Consider the following 23,312-nt stretch of genomic DNA (forward strand, 5'->3'; position numbering starts at 1 on the left):
TGACCTGATGGGTCAACCTCCACCGGCCCCTGAATGCAGAGATCCTTTAGCCAGGTCTGTGCTGAAACCTAAGCTCCGGGGACCAGGTGGGAAAATGTCTACCACAACTCCAAGGGAAGGCTTGCTTTAATAATCCACTTTTTTTTTTTTTTTTTAAGATTTTTATTGATTTGTCAGAGAGAGAGAGAGAGAGAGAGAGCACAGGCAGATAGAATGGCAGGCAGAGGCAGAGGGAGAAGTAGGCTCCCTGCCGAGCAAGGAGCCCGATGTGGGACTCGATCCCAGGACGCTGGGATCATGACCTGAGCCGAAGGCAGCTGCTTAACCAACTGAGCCACCCAGGTGTCCCTAATAATCCACTCTTAATCATGCCGAGACCTGAGCATGTGGATGGTTTTAACAAATATCTGTGGGCTCCAAAAAGGCAGAGGGCAATAAATTCAAGTGTTAAAGACTTTCAGGAAAAGAGAGTTTATAACCTGCTCAGTATTCACCAATGCTTACATTAAATTTTCAAAATTTTTCCTCAAACCCAACCCAAACCCTTCATTCTGCAATTTTACTTCAAGAATACTTCTACTCTGGGCCACATGACGGCAAGGGGTAGGGGAGTAAGGCGAACAACACATCCCCAACTTGGGGTGTGCCTGAAAGACTAGTGGGCCACAGGCATTTTTGATAGACAGCACCTTGGGGTTCTGGAGCTTCTGGGGACTGGCCAGCACCTTTCCATCTCCCTGGAAAGCCAGAGGCCTGGGCGGGGCCCAGAGAAGGTAGAAAGCGGGGGTGGCTGCTCAGAGCTGGTTGCAGACCAATGAATAATTGGCACTTTGATGTGGTACAACCCCGCTCAGCTGGCCAGGGAAGGAGGCAGGGTTCAGGCAGCCATTCTGTCTAGGAATAAGGCAACATATCCGGCAGGTTCCAAACAGAAATCTCAGTCAGGGCTCACAGTGTGAAACCCAAAAACATACCTAGGACCTCACCAGAACCACCAAAAGCATCAAGGGGAATCCCAGGATGAGAAACTAGAGAGGTGCATGGAGACAGGGCAAAGGGGAAGAAGCCCTGGGGCTTCACCACCCAAGCGTTCACCCTCCCGTGATCTCCCATTCAACACCCAACCACCTGCCTGTGAACAGCAGGTGCTCAAACACCTGTCACTCACACTTTTATACCAGTAGAGACCACAGCTTCCAACACAAACACACACCAGGGACAGAACCCATACTCTGGACCCCTTGCTCAGGTCTGCTTGAGGTGGTGAGTCACACTAAAGAGACACAGGACTAGGGTGGGCAAAGGTATGTGAAAGTCCCCAGCCCCGAGGCCTGCTGGATGTTGAGGTGTGTGGGGGGGTCTTTTCCTCCCCCTGTTCATGGGACCTTGCTATCAGAGGCTGGGAGGGACATAAGCACAACACGGTACCACATCAGTAGTGAGAAGGAAGATACACTGGGAAGCCAGAACTAGGTCCCACACCGCACAAGACGGCCCAGCTGCCTGGGGACTGGCTCTGGGCACCAACTCGGCACCCACTCACAGGGTCCTCCAAATGCCACCACCCACACTCTATTAACAGCATCAAGAGCTGGAATGGAGCAGCTTATGGGGGGAGGGGAAAATAAAGGCTGTCTTCATATGCAGATGGCTACAAAGTCACGATCCTTCTGCATCCCAGAGGCTCACTCTTCTACCCTCTGGCGGTGGACACGGAAGTCAGAAGATGCACCCCAGACCTGGTTTGGGGCAGCAGGAAGGGCAGACGATCTGCAGGGTACCTCACCTGCCTCGCCACTCTCCGTGCCTCCCAGTAGGGTTTCGAGTCCTCCACAGCTTTGCCGATTTTCTTCACCAGCTCGTCGAGTTTCACCGTTGCTTCCACCAGAACAGAACGGAACTTCTGACGAGCATCCTGCACCAAGGAGAAAATGAGGACACAGTTCACACATCAGAAGGAATCCACGAAAATCCACTTCCCCTAACCAAAAGCACCAGGGGGCCTGCACACAACCTTCAGGCCCTGAAATTAAGACTTCTACAAGACAGTGTCTAGAGCAGCACCATCTGAAACATTCTGAGATACTGGGAATGTTCTATCACTTGCACTGCCCAGTACAGTAGGCACTGGCCACATCTGGCTATTGAGGACTTAAAACTGGCTGGCACCGAGGAAATGTGTTTCTAATTTGTTTAATTTTAAATAAATCTATTTAGATTTTAAAAATAAGTGTGGCTAGTGACTACTAAGAAAGGGTTTTAAGATTTTTTAAATTTATTTGACAGAGAGCACATGCGCACAAGCAGGGGAGGGGCAGAGGGAGAGGGAGAAGCAGACTCCCCACTGAGCAAGGAGCCCAAGGTGGGGCTCAATCCCAAGACCCAGGGATCATGACCTGAGCTGAAGGCAGATGCTTAACCGACTGAGCCACCCAGGCATCCCTTAGGTTTTGATTTAAAAGCTCCATCTGGGTCCTCAGAGGAAGACACCCCTGGCAGCTTCAGTCCATAATGATGGCTCCATTCCCTATACTCCCAGGGGGTCCTTAACCATATGATTTAGTCCACATTAAACACTGAGTGGAAACTTCCCACATGCCAGACCCTGTGCTGGGCCTTGGGTTTGGTGTCTGTCTCCAGGGCACTTCCAGTCTGGTGGGTGAGGCAGGCATTATAGCCCATTCCAGAAAAGTTTGTGCCAGGATGAGAATGGTAAAACTGGTGCTGCGGAACCCAGCGGGGGAAAACCTCATCAGGCCAGGTAAGGCGTGAGGGAACGGCAAGAGAGAGACTTGCAGAAAACATCCAGAGGGGTAACATCTACACAGAAGCCAGAAGTGCAAATGGTCTCTTGGGGGTAGGAAGAGGAAACACCTAGCCCGGAGCCAAAGAGCCTTATTCAGCAGATAGGAGAGAAGGAGAGGCTTAGGGTTTCCAAAAAAAAAAACCTTAAAGAAGCTGGAAGTCTGGAATGTGAAGAATGGCAAAGAGATAAGGGTGGCCACCCACCCTGGAGGCAGCTAGAGCAACCTGGGCCCCCAGTAAGAGTCTGGAAGGGAGGAACAGGCAGGTGGGCAGTTCCAGGCTTAACCATGCTGTGAAAGTCAACAAACCCAGATCCACAGACTTTACAAGGAGGAAATACAATTAAAAAGAAGGACTTTAGGGGCACCTGGGTGGCTCAGCAGGTTAAGGCCTCTGCCTTCGGCTCAGGTCATGACCCCAGGGCCCTGGGATAGTGCCCGGCATTGGGCTCTCTGCTCGGCGGGCAGCCTGCTTCCCTTCCTCTCTCTCTCTGCCTGTCTCTCTGCCTACTTGTGATCTCTGTCTGTCAAATAAATAAATAAAATCTTTTTTTTTTTTTTTTTTAAAGGGACTTTAGCTCAATGTCTAGGAAGACCTACTGAAGGGTTGGATCAGTACTTCCCAGGGCTTCCACCCCTCTACTCCTTTCCCTTTAGCATTTGCATGACTGGGGGGGCGGTGGTCGGTGGCACAGGGAGAGGCTTGCATTTAAAAGGGGAAATGGATACTCTGAGAAGGAACAAAACATGAACACTAGCTGTGGGGCTGTCCCAAGACCAAACAGCCACCCTGCTGATAGTGCCCACATGAGCTCCACCAGCAGCAAAGGGCCCATTTCTCAAGTAACCATCTAAAATCTCTAAACATCGGATAGTGGGGGCCTCCTGGGCCAATGGGATGGCTCACGGGAGTGAAGGAGACTCTCCTCACTTCTATTTCATTCCCCTCTATCATATGGCGCCAGGGCTTGCTAGATGGTTTTGAAAAGGATGCCAAGCCCCCAACATATGATGATACCGCCTTTGCCTTGGACGGCAGTTTCTCAGGTCCTGAGCCCCAGCCCACTGCTGACACTGGCTTTGGTCCCTTCCCCCAGGCCTGTATTGTCGTCGTCTTCATCATCTTCTCTGGCTTCTCTTCTATCTAGCCAGGCCCACAGCCACCTGCTACAGCTTCTAAAGATGAACATCATGAGCTTTGTCCTCCAGAGAAAGCCGCACCAGTGCAAAAGGCCATCCAGGGACTCGCAAAGCCCCACCAAGCTTCTTTCAGACTTAACTGCCAATATGTAGGAGGTAGCACATTGTCTGAAGCCTGGGAATGAATGAATATATATATATATATATATATATATATATATATATATATATGATAAATCCAATCCCATCCAAATCTCTGTGAGGCTCTAATCAGCTAACTTCTTTATTAATCATTTTTATTGCCAGTTAAATAGCTACTTTGCATCTCATAGGGAGGGCAGTTAGAAGGAATAAAAGAGAATGCAAATGTAAAACTACCACCAGTTCCTGGACACCCAGCAGATGCTCAGTAAATGCACCCAATCCTCCCCCTACCAACACCTGGCATAAAAAGGGACCCACGTCCCATTTAAAAAAAACACCAGGGAGATCTCTCTGAGGCAGGTGGGGCTGACAAGAATGGAAGGTGCAACCTGTTACGCAGTGTAGGCAGAGACTTTGCAAATGCGCTGGCACGCATGACTGATCCCCCAAGTCCCCACCATGGGAGGCAGTGCCAGCACTAGCCATCCTCCTCCCACACCTCCCACCTCCAGTCCCCAACCAGACAAATGAGATAACAGAGTGCCCAATCAGTTGGTGTGTGAACCAAGGCAGATCACATCGTCTCTCTGGACCTATTTTGTAAATGAGAATTGGGCCAGTAGGCTTAGTGCCTTCGGTCTATACTGTGTGTACTAAATGCCAGAAAAACCCATTAAAAAAAGAAGTGGATTCTCAAAACTTCTCGTAAAGGAAAAGAATCTGATAATCTGACAACCCGGGGCCCCCATTCCTACCTGACACCCGCCTGGAAGTGGAATAGGAGATGCCCCTCAGAAAGGGATCGCCCCTTCCAGTCCCCAGCACCCCTGTGCCTGAATCACACCGGCCCGCATCACTCATTTAGGTGCCCAGCCCAGCCCCTGGAGACTTAATTTGCCAAGAGCTATTCTGGGCCCTGGTGACTAGAACCCACCCAAGTCTGTCTTTGTGAGGGAGAGGGAAGTAGAGGGCAGATGGCAATTTAGTATGTGGCAGACACTATTATAAATGCTTCCATTCCATCAATTTGTGCAATCGCTAACAACCTTAGCAGGCAGTGCTATTGCTGTACTTTGCATTTTACAAAGAGGAGAACTGAGGCACAGAGGTAGCTTGCCTGAGGCCACAGAGTTACGAAATGGCAGAACCAAGATTTAAACTCAAGCAGTAAAGTGTAATGTCACATGAAAAAATACCAAGACCTCAGTATACACACTGCGTGTGCAACACACACACAACCGTGAAGACCACCCAAAGCGTCATCTAAGCACGGGGCCAAGAAAGGGGATTTGCACATTTCCCCCAGACAGAGCTGCAAGGGCATTAGCAGCAGAGGGAGGAGCATAAGCAAGAAACAGCAGGCGGGGGCGGGGGGGGGGGGTAGGCGGGGGTTGGAAGAAAGGGAGGCACGTGTGCAGAGTAAGGCATTGGAACTTTATCCCACGCACAGTGGGAGACACGGTGGATTGATTTTATTTAAACATAAGTCTCAATTGACCTCCCATACCCCTGTCAGAAATGACCAAAGAATGCGTTCTACCACACAAAGGAAAGGAATGGTAGTTTTCTGGAAGGCTCCAGTGTGAAGCACTTCCACAGCCGCGATCAGGATCACGTGAATGCCGTATACCGACTACACCACAGCTCTGTTGGGAGGAAAGGAAGTGTTTGGAAAGGGGAGTGTCTGGGGGGACAGAGGGAGGAAAGAGATTAAAATCTCATCTTCCAAGTCGGACGCCCGCAGATGGTAACTAAAACTGACAAATCAACAAGCTGCAGCACGGAGCCCACTATTTAGAGCCCTGGAAGTTACTACCCAATCAGCAAAAGTACATTAAGCTTATCTCTTACACTGCCTCTAAAGGAGGAAAAAAAATAGGAGTAGGGTAGAAGGATGGGACACTAATGCAGGGTTCTTTGTTGTTGTTGCTTTGTTTTCCCCTTTTTAAAAAAATTGTGGTAAAATTCCACGGTGAATTTTTAAGCAGAGGCATGAGGGGATCAGAGCTGGGCTTTACCAAAGGGCGAACAGGGTTCCTGAGGTGATTCCGGTCAACAGGTTCAGGGACCACCAGCCTGGGTAAGTGTGTGGCCACCAAAGGGTATCGCACCCAAGAGACTTGGTCTGACACCATCGTTCCTATCAATGAGGCTGTGTTGGTGGGGACGGTGACGCACGACTGGCTCACGTCCAACCCCCAACAAGCCTATTCATCCAAGACGCATTAAAAGCTGAACACAAAGCCAGCCTTCTCCTTGAGAAGATAAAGCAGACCCAGTTCTTTTACCATTCCACAGAGAATCATAGCCATTTGAGTAACAACTCTCCACAAATATTGGAGCGTGAGGGCCCAAAACCAAAATCTCTCCTGCCCGCCCAACGTTAACAGCCCTGATTTTCTTGGACCTCACCCAGGTCTCGGAAGTGGTCATGTGACCCAGGCCTGGCCAATCAGATTCAGATACTCCTCTCGGTGTTTGTGGAGGAAGAGCATGTGACCCATCAGAACCAATGAGACTTCAGCCTGGGACTTCTCTGAAACTGTGAGAGGAACTGTTTTCCCTTGAGATGGCTGCGAGAATGGAATGAAAGTGTGGAGCAGATGGCAGCCATCTTGGCACCGTGAGAAGAGACTCTGAGAGAAGGAAGTCCCAGCAACACTTGAGCTTCTGGACGCAGCAATGCTTCACAGTCTAACCCTATACAACACCTTCCCCAGGGCCAACACAGCACACACACACCCAGCTGTCACCACTGTTTCATATTTTGTTCAAGCTAGTTGAAAATAGATTTGTCATTTGCAATACCATGAAACTTAAAAAAAAAAAAAAAAAAAGAAAAAGATTAAGAAAGATGCCTTAAGGTAGTCATCAATGTAGACAGGGAAGGATGGGCCAATCTATAGTCCATACCATGGCAAAGCACAGTAATATGGTTAATTACTGAAGGTTCTTTCCCCTGACAGCAAAGCCATGCTTCTATGGAGCAGAATCTGGAACTCTAATTCAACCTAACCTGTTTAAAGCATTTCTTTAAATCCATCATAATGCCAGTTGGCGGGGCACCTGGGTGGCTCAGTGGGTTAAGCCTCTGCCTTTGGCTCAGGTCATGATCTCAGGGTCCTGGGATGGAGCCCCGCATCCGGCTCTCTGCTAAGCAGGGAGCCTGCTTCCTCCTCTCTCTCTCTGCCTGCCTCTCTGCCTACTTGTGATCTCTGTCTGTCAAATAAATAAATAAAATCTTAAAAAAAATTGGCTTTAGATAAATAAAAATAATATACATTTAAAAAAATAATAATAATAATAATAATAATGCCAGTTGGCTGTAACTTTAAAGACAGCTTGCCGCAACTGAACTTGTGCTTTTTGCCTTAGTTCCTAGTTCAAGGAAAGACTGGACCGTGGTTCTCCTAACTCCTACAATTATAGAAAAATGTGTTTCCCAAGACAAGAGAGAAGGGTTGCTTCCAGAAACACCCCGGGAGGAGAGAGAACTGACTGTTTTCCCTACAGTAAATGATCCATGCACTTCCGTAAAAACTTATCTCCCGAAAATGAGCAAACCTTTCCCCGGTCAAGAAAAACAAGTCATTTACCATCTGGGGCTATTTACCAGCTAATTTTTTAGACTGGCAGGCAAGGAAGTTCTAGAAGGGTTCCCTCTGCTTGGATCCCTCACTTCTTCAAATCTGAAAACTGTGTCATTTCCATTAGGTGACTCAGACTGAGGGTAATTTATTCAAGCAAGGACTGCTGAGGGCCGCACAGAACCCTGTCTGAATGTGTCAGTGTGTCAGAAATATACCCCGTATCAGGTAAGCACTCTGGCTAAATCAAAATGGCCAGCGCCAATGCACTGGAAACAGCGTCACCACACTGGGGATGAACCTCTATTCTCTGGCCAGTCCCCTCATCTAAGCCTCAGTTTTCGTGCCTGTAAGCTGAGAATGACAGCCCTTCCCCTTCACAAAGGTGTCTCTAGAACCAAGTAGCATGAAGACAGGACATCAGTTTTTTAAAATAACCATCTTATTCTTTCCCTGTGGGGACCCAGTGTGCAATGGCTGCCAACAGTAGCCTTCTTGGTAGTGTGTGCAGCCTGGTGACTGTATGGGTTGCCCTAAGGGACCTTGGAGACAGCCCTTTCCAGTGGACAATGATGTCTGATCTCATGCTATCTCCAATCTAGGCTCCAGGCAGGGATGCAGGGTGCCCTTGGAAAGCCCCAGGGTGCATCGGCCAAGTCATCATCATGTCCCTCCAGACCAAGCCACAGAACAAAGAGCATGTGATTGAGGCTCTACGCAGGGCCAAGTTCCCTGGTCGTGAGGAGATCCACATTTCAAAGAAGTGGGGCTTACTATGTACAATGCGGATGAAATTAAAGACATGTTGGATGAAAAAAATCACTCATCCCAGATAGCTGTGGAGTCAAAAAAAAGTCCCTAATCATGGCCCCTTGGACAAATGGCAGGCTCTGCTCTCAGGAGAACCTCACAACTGCCCCCTCCCTATTTATGCCTACCAATAAATCCTACTTCTGTCAAAAACAAAACAAAACAAAACAAAAAAACTGTCCTACTAATTACAGATGCTGCCATGCTTCAAAAGATCCTTAAGAATGCCATTTATAAATACACTGCTGCTTGTAGAAAGATACCACAGGCATTAACTGAGCTTCACAATGACCCTGTAAGATGGGCTTAGCAAGAATGATAGTCCCCAGGCTGCAGGTGTCTCAGATCACACACCAGTGCATGTCAGGCTTCAGACAGAAGCACACACTTGAGTCTTTTCATCTGACGTGGTTCACTTCACTTGTGGTTCCCAAAGAGTGGTCCAGGAAACAGTGATGGGGGTCCCTGAGGCCTTTACTGGGTCAAAACCATTTTCATTATCAAGGTCAAAATAATTTTCATTATCAAGTTTACTTATTTGCCTTTTCGCCTTCATTCTCCTATAAGTGTTCAGTGGAGTTTTCCAGAGACTACTCAGTATGTGTCATTGTGAAAGATAGAATGCAGTAGCAGAGAACTCAGCTCTTCTATTAAACCAAACTTGGAAGATACTTATAAAAACAAAACAAATTAAAAACTATCAAATGATTACTTTCCTTTTATGAATTTCTATTTAGGAAAAACAGTTATTTCCAATCAAATATGTATCAATATGTAATAAGTCTGCTAGCATCATTTTTAATGAATTAAGACAAGTTTATAAGACTATAAAACAAGTCTTTAATTTTTATAACACAGCAAATATAGACATTACCCAAAAATCCAGAGCTCTCTGGACTCCTTGGTGATTGGATTACAAGCGTGTAAAGGGAACCTAAGGCCAAAAGCACCAGTCTGCTGTGTAGACTAAGCCACACTCTTCCCCCTGGGCTTGCCCTGCAAAGACCTCTTGCAAATTAGAAACACCAGTGTATTTTCAGTAACAGTGAAACTGTTGTTCCTTTTCAGGTCTTTCTTAAATCCTTCTGTTTGGTCCAAGAAGGCCCTGTTGGGTGCTACTATGTCTCTATGGCACCTTCCCACATCTTTATATTTGCTAATCTCCTTCTTTTTTTTAAGATTTTATTTATTTATTTGACAGAGATCACAAGTAGGCAAAGAGGCAGGCAGAGAGAGGGGGGAGAAAGCAGGCTCCCTGCTGAGCAGAGAGCCCGATGTGGGGCTCGATCCCAGGACCCTGGGATCATGACCTGAGCCAAAGGCAGAGGCTTTAACCCACTGAGCCACTCAGGCACCCCGCTAATCTCCTTCTTAAGAAAGGGGTAGCTAGTCTAGCTCAGAGCCTTCCACAGAGAAAAGGATCTGCTAGAATTTGATAAGCAAAATAATAAATCCTCTAGAATTGAAACAACACTGATTTGCAAATCACCATGCTATGTCCTTACGAGTTGGGCATTTGTACATACATGTAAAATTATTCAATAAAAAAGCTTGCTTTAAGAGTACACTTATAGGGGCACCTGAGTGGCTCAGTGGATTAAGCCTCTGCTTTCGGCTCAGGTCATGATCCCAGGGTCCTGGGATCGAGTCCTGCACCAAGCACTAGCTCAGTGGGAAGCCTGCTTCTCCCTCCCCCATTCCACTGCTTGTGTTCCCTCTCTCACTGTCCCGCTCTTGGTCAAATAAAATCTTTTTTTAAAAAGTACATTTATCATAAGCACTGAGAAATGTATAGAACTGCTGAATCACTATATTGTACACCTGAAATTAACACTATGTTAACTACACTGGAATTAAAATTTTAAAATGTAATAAAACAAAAAGCTCACTTTAAAAAAAACACATTTCCTTTTGATGGCTTTCCACTTACAGTCATGAAGTCTCCATTTCAAACAAGATGAAATAAAAATGAGTTGATTTAAAGGGAAATATGGAATAAACAGTACATACAGAACTGGGATATGACAAAAATTATGATAATGGCAGAAGAATAACTCAAGTTAGACAAGTAAAGTCTCCGTTTGCATGAATGTTCTAGAATTCCATGACAAAAGGCACCACTGGAAACTGTCTGACTTACTGACCAGTTATAAGGTGACTGGAATGTTTTTAAGTTTGCTATAGACCACATTTTCCTTTCACCCCTCCAATCTCTTAAAAGCACTTGTAGCAGCTAGTAAAACACACAAAGAAAACACTTGATATAGTGGTTTTTCAAGAAAACACTTGAAATAGCGCTAGGGTGAAAAGCTGTAAGAGCTCTCCAGGGCTGTCTGACAGAACTCTCTGCAAGAATGGAAATGTTCTATATCTGTCTGTCCAACACAGAAGCCACTGGCCACATGTGGCTAAATGAAACCGTGCAAGGTGGCTAGAGCAACTACCCAGATTTTTAATTACACTGTAATGTTTAAATTATAACTTAATGAGCCACATGGTGGCTCATGGTCGCTACCCAGGACGGCACAAAGCTAGCTCCTGACCCTGCATTTCACTCCACTTTTCCACTCCGAGATCACGCCACGCTCCTCGGGCCCTCCAGCGGCCTGCTTTCCTTGCCTCGGCCCAGTTCGCCTTTCCTCAGTTCCAGCTCCTGTGGGGGGAGTGACTTTCATAGCCCTGTGAGAAGAGGGGGGCAGGACGATTTCATTTTGCCTTCAGGAATTTTGCAGCAGAGGCAGAACAGGAAAGAAGCCTCCAGGATAGAGCCCAGGCCTACAGAGACCACCCAGCCAGCCAAGGTTTGAGTACGCAGGAGCCAGGAGGAAGCAGAAGTAGAGAGGGGAGGTGGGGACGGCAGCGGAGTAGCAGGGAGCTGGCTCCAGACCCGCCCTGAGACATCCCCCATCACCATGCAGGCCCAATTCCACATCAGCAAGCGTCATCCAACTAGGAGAACCTGGTTAGAACAGCTCCAAAGGAAGGACGACATACATGGAAAAGAATGAGGGTGGGGTGGGGGGGAGACAAGCGTTGGGCCTTCCAGCTGGAAGAAGCCAGTCATTGCTGGGAGCCAGGTGCCTAACCCCTCTCCCTTCTGACTCCTTTTCTTTTTTCATCTCAACCTCTGACTTCAGTCACAGAGACCTCCTGCGAGGTCTGCCAAACCCACCAGTTCCTTCCACAGGGACTGTCCCCCCGCACTGTCCCCTCTTCATCAAGCAAAACCTTGCCATCAGATTTCTGCTACAAGACCCTCTCTCTTTGGGGCACTTGGGTGGCTCAGTGGGTTAAGCCTCTGCCTTCGGCTCAGGTCATGGTCCCAGGGTCCTGGGATCGAGTCCTGCATTGGCTCTCTGCTCAGCAGGGAGCCTGCTTCCCCCTCTCTCTCTGCCTGCCTCTCTGCCTACTTGTGATCTCTGTCTGTCAAATAAATAAATAAAATATTAAAAAAAAAAAAAAAAAGACCCTCTCTCAGGGAACAGAGGAAGCCAGAGGAGGAAGACAAAGAGAGGGCAGACAGTGAGCCAAGGCCAACGAGAAAACAGAGGTGGTGGCAGAGGAAGGCTTGTGGGAGATTAGCTGGGTCCCATGCTCTAATCCTTCAATTACATGGCCAAATAAATTATTGGTCAAACCAAGGCAGTTCTGACCATGAGGTGGAACACTATTAATAACTAGGCTGGAACAAGAGGCATAAACTGACAGGTCCGGCCAACTGGCATGTTTAGGCTCCCTATGCTTAAGGCTCTATGGTGCCTCCCTCCCTTGAGTTCCATGAAAGATTCCTTCAACCTTTCAGAATATCCTCCCTTCTACTAAAGCTGAGTGGCTGTGGGCCATACATAGTGTAGGGGGTTCTAAACCCAGCTTGGGCACTGCCCAGCTCCAGACCCTGGGGCAAGTCCTGTGCAGCTTGACTGCCTCAGAGACAAAGCCAGGTGCTGTTTCCTCTTTTCACAGCACCACACCACTTGCCCCGGTTCTCAATTATCCACCCAGAGGGGAAAAAGGAAAGTACTAAAAGATGGTGGTCAGTATGGTTTCCCGCTACAAGTACTCCTCTTCTGAGGTTAACAGAGGTCTCAGAACTTTCTTTGGGCCCAAAGAAAACCAAGTTCCTCCTATACAGAAAGGCTGTTCGAGAGTTCTGATGTGACTCTAGAATGTTTCCAAACACACAGGTGATACCCAACCCCTCTCACAGGACATCACCACCCACCAGAGCTGTCCCGCCAGCCCAGATCACGCGGCTTCCCTTGAAGCTCTGGCCAAGGTGAAAGATCCCATCACCGAGGGAGGTCCCGCCATTTGGAAACTGAGGAAGGCAACTGGCTGGCAAAACTGGGAATGAGGAAAAGCATCCTCCTTTCAAATTTTTAATTTAAAATAATTTCAGACTTGGAAAAAAAAGTTGGGTAAGATGCAGACATGATGTCCCTTAACCCTGACACAGCTCAGTACATAGCTCCTAAAGATGAAGACACTCTCTTACATAACTAGAGGACAATGATCGAAATCTGAATGTTAACACAGATAGTTACACAGAACGTTAACACAACCAATTAACCTAGTCTCTGACTTTATTCAAATTGCATCAACCTTCTCACTATTGTCTTTTATAGTAAAGGAGAACAATCTTTGAGGATCCAATCCAGGCTTGCCAGCTTGCATTCAGCTGCCGTGTTTCTCTAGTCTCTAATCTGGAACAGTCCTTCAGTCTTTTTTTGTCTTTCATGGCCTTGATATTTTTGAATAATATGAGCCAGTTACTTTGTAGAATGTCCGTTTGGAAAAGACTCACTTTCAATTCATCTTTTTTTGTTGATGTTCCATGTGCCTGAGCCACGAGAATGGAATTTAACCAACTGTAAAACAGAACATTTAAATAGCCCAAGGTCCAAAGCACCACAAAGGAAAAAACCCATGGCCCTACAAATCTTGGGGTACAAGGGTCAGTCCTAGATAGTCCTAGAGGAAAGACTAAAGTTACATAACAACCCTACATTTTCACACTCACTCACTCTCATTCTCTCTCTCTCTCTCTCTCTCATTCTCTCTCTCTCTCTCTCTCTCTCTCTCACACACACACACACACACACCTAGAAAGACTGACAGACCCCACTGCTTTTTTATTCATGGCCAGATATAGGTTTTTTTAAACCCACAGGATTCTTTGTGTAAGAGGAGGCAGAACTGCTGAAACCATGGCATTTTTCTGAGTTCAACCACAAGTGAACTATTTCCGTGCTTACAACCAAAGGCTTAACACATTTGCTCAACTTCGAGACCCACTTTTTTCCAAAAATTTGCAAATATCACATTTTGGATGGATTATACTATTGATATGCAGGTTTCTCAGGGGTAGTGTTCTGACCAACACCCAAGCTGGAATGCAATACAAGGTCCATTTTATAGTTCACACGAGTTTTAGAATCAGGGCGATATGGTAAATTCAGGTAACCTTGGAAAGCTCAAGAGAGCAGGTTGGGCAGCCCCTACTGGAAGCATGATTCCACCCACCACAGCATTCCAGGCAAGCTGGCTGTCCTACCTCCTTCGGATAACCTTTCTCCTGCCTGCAGCTCATCAGAATGGAAAGAAAGGAGGGCACAGGCTGCAAAAGAACCAAAGTCAAAATTCACTGCTATCACTTTAGAGACACGGAAGAATCCACCAGAAGAAATAGCTAAAAGCATTAAATGTGGTTGTTTCTAGGAATAAAACAGGGGGATGGGAAGGAAGAGGGCAGATGACTTTCTCAGGGGCTTTTCCTTACTGCTGTGCAACTAGTGCTTCAGGAAAAATAAAATTTTAAGTTTCCAGCAGCACAGGTTGACCAAAGAGCTTCCATATTGCCCCTATTATCAAGACTAGGGAGGATTCATAATTCATTCTGCATATAGCTCAAGTCAAGATCTCGGGACTTTGCTGATCATTTGGCTCAGATGCTCCCATTTCACAGATGAGGTAACTGAAAGCTGAGGAAGTAAATTCCCCTCCCAAGGATGTATACCCGGTGAGAATCAGAACAGAGGTTGAACACCTTGTCTCCTAAATCCTACACCAGCATTCTTTCCCCCACAGTCTTGGTGGGGACCTCAGAGTAGGCATCCAGAACACATATCCCAGACTACTTAAGGTCATGACCTCCAGCCTCAGACTCCTGGATTTACATCTTGGCTCCCCAACCTGCTGACCTGGGAGAAGGGACTCAACCTTTCAGCTCCTCTGCTTCTCATCAATGTCCTCAGGAGCTGCTGTGAGACCAGGGTAAACTATATAAAGCACTTGCCACAACACTGAATGTGTAGTAAGCTTTCAATAAATAATGTCTTTTATATAGGTGCCCTTACTCAATAAATGACAAAAGGTAGAAAGGACCAACAGTTGAACATTACGTGCTAGGGACCGTCCTGGGCACTTTATAAACATCCCTTGTTTCATCCTTAATAGCCCTGAAAGCCCTGCCTTCCCATTTCAGAGAGAAAATCAAACCCAGAAGAGCAAAACCAAACCAAACCAAACAAAACAAGACAAAACAAAAATAAAAAACCTTGCCAAGACGGTTCAGCTTATGAAGATGCAGAGGCAGAATTCAAATCCAGCTCTCCTGAACCTCAAAGCCCACGCTTGCCACCATCACGTGCTAGTTGGTAAGCATCTGTTGACTCCAAAACAAGTTCCCCTATCCATTTTTGACCCCACGTTTTATAACATTAAAGTGTGGTTTGCTTCCAGCTCGGGGAGCAGATCCAATTTCTAGCAAGTGCATGCGTTACCAAGAGTCTATTTCCCCAGTGGGGATGCAAGCAAAACTGGGGACGAGGAAAGAAACAGCATGTCCAGAGCTGACCAAGAAGCTTCAGAACCTCCCTCCCCACCCCCGAATTTACAAAGCCTAGCCACTGCACTTTCAGCTTTAGGCTCCCCTAATGTTCCTAATAGGACCTGAAGCCATGGCATCATTTTCTCTTAAACACAATTTTTAAGAAATGGGCACAGTGGCAAAGAATTCCCTAGGACAAGACCCACAGCATTGCTTAAACAAACAAACAAAACTGTTCCCTTTTGCTTTTATTGTTGTTGGCTGGCTTAAGGGTCACAGAGAATGCTAACTAAAGTCCTTGCTTGGCTAGCTGGTTAACCATTAAAGCAACTCAACAGGCATTATGAAATGTGGTTGTTTACCAAGTAAATGCACACGGATGTCCTGCAGGCCTCACAATGAGTCCCTGTCTGTACCCTACCACCATGTGCATGGCAGTTTTAAATGCAGCTCACAGGGCACCTGGGTGGCTCAGTCGTTAGGCATCTGCCTTTGGCTCAGATGGTGATCCCAGTGTCCTGGGATCAAGCCCTGTGTGGGGCTCCCTGTTGCGGGGTTTGGGGGAGGGGGGAGCCTGCTTCTCCCTCTCCCGCTTCCCCTGCTTGTGTTCCCTCTCTCACTGTGTCTCTCTCTGCCAAATAAATAAATAAAACCTTTAAAAGAAAAAAATAATGTCGCTCAAGATTCTTTGGCAGTGCTCCCCATCAAGGGATGGAATCTCTGTCCCCTCCTCTTGAATGAGGGTGACCTCATGACCTGCTTGGACCACAGAATGTGACAAAAGTGCTGGTATGGGACTCCCAAGGCTTAGAGAGAAAAAGCCACGCATGATGCTTCCATAGGGTCATGCTGGGATGCTCACAGTGTGGGGGCCAGACACCATAGAGAGGTCAGAGGGCCCGAGACATCGTGCCGGAAAGCTCAGATTCAGCACTCTGCTTGAGGACCCTGGCTGAGCTCCCAGACCTTGTAGTGGGCTTCCTCAGATGTCCTGTCCAGCCAAGCCTTCAGATGACCAGAGCCCCAGCTGACACTGGACTGCAACTGCATAGACCCTGCCAGGGAGAACCACCCACCTGAGCCTTCTCCTAGGTTCCTGACCCACAGTCCTGGGCAAAATGCCACTGTTCTGAGCAATGAAGTTGTGGGACAATCTGTTGGGTAGAAACAGCAACAGGACAATCAGGCAGGACGACACCCCCCATTTTACTGTTCTTCCCATAAAGCCAAAAACTGGAGAAGAAAATATCAAATATGCAGGCTTCAAACCGAACTGGAAGCAGCAGAACCCTTGCATTCTAGCAGCAGAAGGACAGGGTGGACGAAGACCACCAAAGCCCATTCGTCACGCCTCAGCTGAGCCTCACGCCAAACAACAGAAGAGTTTACATGAAGTGGGCTTGTCTGCGGTTACAACAAATAGCGGATGTTCCTCTCACTGTCTCCCTGTTAGCGGTTTCTCTCTGTCAGAGCAAATATTAATATCTCTTGGATAATCCAGAAAAACAGAGCAAAGGGAAAGAACCAGGCAAGAACAGAACAAAATTGTTTTCCATCTTCCTTTAAGGAAATGAAAGAGGCTGATGCACCGGGCCCTACAAGAGGTACTCTGCGAATTATCCTGAGACCCGCACCACATAGACTGCTTTACTGCTGGACACATCCAAGTGAGGCTAGGCAGATTAAGTCACTCTCAAAAGAGGAGGGCCGGGCAAAGAGAACCAGGATATTTGCCAAAGGATAAGGTTCAGTAGATGTTTAATTCATTCAGCCAAAACACATATACACCCCCACTACATTGCCAGTCCCTACAGTCAATGCTCAGAGGGGAAAATAACAGCTCTACAGGAAAAAGCAGCAGTCCCTGGGGACCACTGCTCTGACAATTTGGTGACCTGAAGCTTCTATCCACCAGCGGGACAGCAACGAATCCATCAACCCCACAGCCTGTCGTCTTTTGAGGCGGGGACACTTTGGGGCACCTCAGAGTCAGAGGGATAGCATCTCGGATAAACCTGAGGATCCGGTCACATCACAACAGAAAAGTTCCATTTGCACCATAACAGCAAGTGCCTATGTTCCTAAGATGGGTTCCAGATGACTATGTAGCATCTCACTGGTCTTCACAGCTTCAAGGGAAGACCGATCTGATTTGTTTTTTTAAGGCAATAGAGTCTGTTCCGTTATTAGATAGCTATTTCTGTGTTCTTGCCAACAGCCCAAACTAAGAGAAGTTTGCTAATGAAAAGCCAGTGAGTGAGACGGTGCAAGGCAGCCTCTCTGTGCCCTCAGTCCTCATCCGCTTAAAATTCATATAGTAACTCAAATTCATGTCATAACTAAGTTTCAGTATCTACATATTCCTAATACTTGAAATGTTTCTCACTATTGTATCTTGGTGATTTTTGTGTTTATAGTAAGTGTACAAATGAGGGCTTCTTGGCTACAGACAATCCTAAAATGCCTTCACAGCACTTTTTGTGCTGCCAGGAATTACCACAATGACTATCTAACAATACAGTAATTCACCAAGCAAACCCACTAACACCAGGGTTGGTCTACAATGAAGGCAGGGACTACCAATCAGAACATTTTTTCCCACCAGCCTTCGTAGTTGCTAAAATTCCTTCCATAGACATTCATTTCTTTGACTCATAAAGACATCTCTTTATAATAGTGCTTCATTCTCCACCCCCATCCCTTGCTTATGAAGATGATAAAATACCGTCATTGTGAAAAATTCAGAAAATACAAAAAAAATGAAACCTAAAAATCACCCACATTTTTAGCAACTAGCAACAGCCACTAGTCACATCTGAGGATACATTTTTCTAGAGCCATGCTTCTCAAACTATATGGTAATGAATCTTCCACCCCCAGAACCCACCCACTGTGAATCAACACTATAATACAATAAAAAATAAGCTAGGAAAGTGAAAGGCCTTGTGGAAGTCTCAGCAAGGTCAAACTGCATTTTTTAAAAAGTTTCCAAAGTCTTACTCTCAATTGCTATATTTACTTCACCTAAACAGGTAAAAAACAATTCATAGTCTGTGGGCCACACTAGACCCTTTGTCTCTCAGATGCACAGATTCTGTTTTTGTGTATCATTTTATATACGGTCTACATATAGTTTTACGTATACTTTAACTTGTATTCCCTAATTTCTTCCCACTAAATAGGTCACGGCCCTTTGTCTCTATGCACATATTCCATCCCTTTTTAATGAGAAAAGCCACTCTTGAAACCCTAGCATTTTACTCCCAAAACTAACAAGATATTGTTCACCATCTGTGTCTCAAATAAAAACCAACCAACCTGTAGCATCTCCAAGTAGGGCAGAATCTTCTGCCTCTGTGCGCTAAGACCTCTCTGAGCCAGGGACTTTGGGGAGAACACAGGTTGTGTTCTACCCGTGTTGACCCTATAACAGGATCAGCCTAGGAACAGCCCGGGGATAAATGCAATTCCAGAGTAGGCACCTGAGAACTGCCTGTGTGTATGACAAGGCCAAGAGCCGGGAGTCCACAAGAATGTTTGATCCTAGCTGCAAACCAACATCCACCCATCCGGACATGCATGGCACCTATGTTCAGGCACTGCAGAGGATGCTGGGGCACTGAGGTGGGCTGGGTGAGTGGGGTAGCCAGACAAGTAAATAAGTGATAGGAATTATGAATATGCATGAGACAGGCACAGATTAAGATTATGAGAGGCTCTGGGCACACACATCCCCCCCCCAGAAATTCTGATTCCCTACTTCTGGGCAGGGCCCAAGATCCTGCAACTCTGGGGCACCTTGCAGGCTCAGTTAAAGGAGCAAGCTACTCTTGATCTCGGGATCATGAGTTCAAGCCCCACACTGGGTGCAGAGGTTACTAAAACAAAACAAAACAAAAACTTAAAAAGAAAAAGTAAAAGATTTGGCAATTCTAACAAAATCCTATGTCACACTGAGGCAGCTGGTGCAACAACGGCCATACTTGGAGGGGTTCACAACCAGGAGTAATTCTGCACCACAGCGGACAATTCGCAAGTCCAGGGTGGCTAGTCTGTCACAGTTCGGGGTGGGATGCATGCTGTTGCCAGCATCCAGCGAGCAGATGCTACTACAGTGCACAGGGTAGCCCCCTCACCACACCCCCACAAACAAGAATTCTCCAGCCCACCATGTAAGCAGAGCTGAAGTCGAACAACTGCTCTAGAGTAAGACACTTGAACTCTGTGCCTCCATTTTTATCAGCAAAATGGAGATGATAATATCTGTTGCACAATGTTGGTCCAAGGTCTCGGGGACTTATGTACACAAAGTGTTTAGAACAGGGTCTGGCACATTGTAGGGGGTACTAATGTTAGCTGTCATGGTGACACGAAGAGCAGTTAAAGGAGACAAAAACAGGCAAGGAAGACATCCCAGGATGGACCGAAGTCTCCCCTACAAGCAGGGGCCACACAGCAGCCCACAGCTGTCCTGCTTCATTATGAACAGCCATAATACTTCTTAATGGCTCACTATGCACCATCACTGGGATGGGGGAACCAAGGCCTGGGGACATTAAGTAATTTGCCCAAAGCCATGAAGGGCAATCTGTTATTATTCATCCACTCAAATGGCTACTGGGCACCACAAACTGCCAGGCAGATCCCAGGAGAGGACACACACTAACAAAGGAGGGCTCGCTCAGGAAACTGATCTCCACACCCCAGCAGACCAGCCACAGAGCAAAGCCCTGTTGCTCCAGTGACTTCAAAGTCCAGCCCACCTGTAGAAGCCTTCTCTCTGGTCCCTTGCCCAGAGCCAGTCTCTGACAAAGAAATGTCATGGTGGGGTGTGGGGGAAGAGAACGGAGCCATGGCCAGAGACTGTGAGAGGCCTGGCTTCAGTGGACATCCCATCAGAGATGTCTCTGCTTCTGGTGCCCCATAGGCACGAGGCCTCTCCTTCTCCCAGGCTGGGTGGTTATCAAAGCACTCCCTCTTGTCCTCCATGTCCACCCAGGACATGGGCAAGAATCACTGCCCCAGTTCATAGATGAGGTGACTCAGGTTCCAAAGGGCCAAGTGCCCCTAAAAGTCAACAGACCTCAGGTTCTACCCATGTCACCTGATACCAAGACTCTCTTCCCTCAACCCACTACTTCCCTGTGACTTTAGGTATGGGGTTTTTTTCTCCTGATGACAAAGTAATACAAATTCAATGCAAATAACTCAAAACACTATAGGAAAGTATAAAGACAATAAATATTCCTCATCTCTCATCAGCTAGAACGTGTCTGATCTTTTCCAGATATTTTTATGCACATAAACATATTTTTTAGGATAAGACCATACTGTATGCTCTTTTGGAATCTCTTTCCATTCAGACATCTTTCTAGGTTAAGAACAGGCCATGTTGGGGCGCCTGGGTGGCTCAGTGGGTTAGGCCGCTGACTTCGGCTCGGGTCATGATCTCAGGGTCCTGGGATCGAGCCCCGCATCGGGCTCTCTGCTCAGCAGGGAGTCTGCTTCTCCCTCTCTCTCTGCCTGCCTCTCTGCCTGCCTGCCATCTCTCTCTGTCAAATAAATAAATAAAATCTTAAAAAAAAAAAAAAAAGAACAGGCCATGTCATCATTTTAAGGCCTAGGCTGTCGGCCACTGCCTATCCACAGTATTCACTTTTCAAATTCTCTCTTGATAGTCTTTTGGATTCGTAATTTTCCAACATTTTTAAACAATGCTGCAATGAACATTATTGGACCTATACCCTTGCCCACTTATTTCCTTTGGGTAAATTTGTGCAACCACTGGGTCAAAAGTTGCTGTCGCTTGACATCCCAGCAGCAAGGAGGGGGCGCATCACTGAAGCAGGAAGTCCCATTCTGATGGCCAAACTTCAGGCCAAAGCCGTGAGGACAGCAGTGGCTGCAGCTCATGTCACCCGGGCCGCTTCCAATCCACCCCCGCTGTTCCTCCCCCACCCGAGGTTCCAAGCATGAAACAATTTTTTGGTTTTGTTTTTGTTTTGAAACAGAAAGTGCCTGCTGCTTTCTGGAGGGGGAGAAAGGCAGATTCTGGGTATAGGCCTTACACAAGTTTAGGGAACACAGCTGGCATCAGAATCAAACGCTTTTTCAAACCACCCCCACCTAAGCAGTGAGGGAAAGAGCTTGAGCGTTGACAATTAACGGCTTTCCCTCCCTGGGTAAGGGCAGACTGAAAAAGTCCGCTTCTGACAACTCAGAGCCAGAAAGGCTGTCCATGGGTAACTAGCCCTGGTCGTGGCCTTCCTCCCCTTCCTCCTTCTCTTTGACCACTTTTTGGATCTAGAACAGCCCGCCTTCCAGGCAAGCAAGGGAGACCATGAAAACACTGCACATCATCGTCAAAAGTAGGTAACTGCCATGGAAATATTGCAATCTTGATTACAATGTTTTAGAAATCCTGTGCCGCATCTTATTTGAACACTTAAAAACAAGCTAGTTCTATAGAACACATATTGTAAAAGTATATTAGCACATTTACTTCTTTGGCAGGGTTGTTACACATTGAATGACACACTTCTCTGACTCCTCTCCTCTCCTCTATCCATGGCTCCCCCCGCCCCCCCCCGGGACACTGGGCCCTCTCTTGCAGGGGCTCAGTCAGGCCTTACTCAGCTTAGCACTGACTGTTCCCTCTGACTGGAATGCTTGTCCCCCACATGGCCCTAAGGTGCAAGGGAAGCCTTTCAAACCCACTACGTGTAACGCTGCATCCTCCTGGCTCCCAAACACCCACACTGCTAGCCCCTCCTGGCCATGGTTCCCTCCTTAGGGCACATCACCACATAACCTAGTGTGTCCTTTAATTATAATTCTCTGCCCATTCTCTGCCCTACTCTCTCCCCTTCATGGTTCTCAACACACAGTTGGTGCTCAATACTCAATGATTAAAGCTGACTAACTCACACATCTGTGAGAAAATATTTATTTTCTTAATTTGAAATATCAGACTTCTATCCAAGGGCTTCTCCGGTTAAAAGGTTACTCCTGTCACCAGTTTGAAAGGACTGGCCCTCTGATATAAATCAGAGTGCAAAGGGAATACGACATTGTTTAAACAATGGCAGAGGCAAACCGAGGTCACAGGAAGGGGCAGATTTCCAACTGACAACATGGAAGGTGGCTGGCATCCAAAAGTCTTTTTTGGTGTCTCCAAGTTAAAGAACTGAGACAAGGGATAGATCCTAAGGTGTATCAGACCTGCACCCCAGCCTACCCCAGACACAATTATTCCATGTCCTGAGGGAGGGAGCAGCTATCACAAACCTGATCACCACCATGCTTTAATCACAGTCAAGGTCAGGAGGGCTACTGGCCACTCCAGGTCAGAATTAAAAAGCAAAGGGAAAAGAAATGCAGAAGCAAAAGACCCCCCTCTAGAGGCTCCGAAATTACAGCCAAACCATCCTCATTATTTGCAGATTCCATACTCACTAAAATGTATGTGTAATTCCAAAATCAGTAGTTCCAGAGCTTCTCCAGTCCCTCACGGACAGGCAGAGAATGGCCAAAATGTGAGTTGCCCCACACGCGTGTTCCCAGTGAAGCAGAACAAAGAGACATGTTCTGCCTTGTTTCAGCTCTGGTGCTGTAAATAAGCGTCCTTTCATGGGCCAGCTAGTGCCACACTTTTTGCACTTTTGCTTTGTGCTGGGGAGTCAGCTGTTGGAGGCAGCCCCAAGCCCAGGGCTGAAGGACTGGCCAACGTTGCTGAGCCCAGGAAGGCTGGGATGGGCCTTACAGAGAATGGGCGGTGGTAGCGAGGCAAGCTTGGCTCAGGCCTGAGTCACAGGCTACTGGCCTGCGAGTTCAACATTAACGAATCAAGGATGTCTATGAAAGAAACTGGCTCTAAACCGAAACATGCATAAAACAAGGTACCAGATTGCTCAGCAGATGAAAGTAGTATGACCTGAGGCCCAGAGGAAGACGTAATATAAGGCCTAGCAATGGCTCTGTCTTCCCTACTTCAATGTT

The 23,312-nt window shown here is 47.0% G+C and overlaps 1 protein-coding gene and 1 long non-coding RNA gene across 2 annotated transcripts in view; both read right to left on the minus strand.

The window, feature by feature from the left end:
- SH3BP5 (SH3 domain binding protein 5) overlaps positions 1-23,312 on the minus strand; it is a 72,037-nt gene that overhangs the window by 43,869 nt on the left and 4,856 nt on the right. Inside the window, exon 3 of the mRNA XM_082684724.1 lies at positions 1,787-1,915. Coding sequence (XP_082540850.1) covers positions 1,787-1,915 — 129 coding nt within the window. The remainder of the gene's footprint in view (positions 1-1,786; positions 1,916-23,312) is intronic.
- LOC309841637 lies at positions 13,051-19,616 on the minus strand. Its single transcript, XR_014299220.1, has 2 exons — positions 16,391-19,616; positions 13,051-13,353 (listed from the first exon to the last, which is right to left on the minus strand). It is a non-coding gene; the product is annotated as an uncharacterized lncRNA (long non-coding RNA).

This window comes from Mustela nivalis (assembly GCF_964662115.1).
Source record: "Mustela nivalis genome assembly, chromosome: 1".
Taxonomy (NCBI): domain Eukaryota; kingdom Metazoa; phylum Chordata; class Mammalia; order Carnivora; family Mustelidae; genus Mustela; species Mustela nivalis.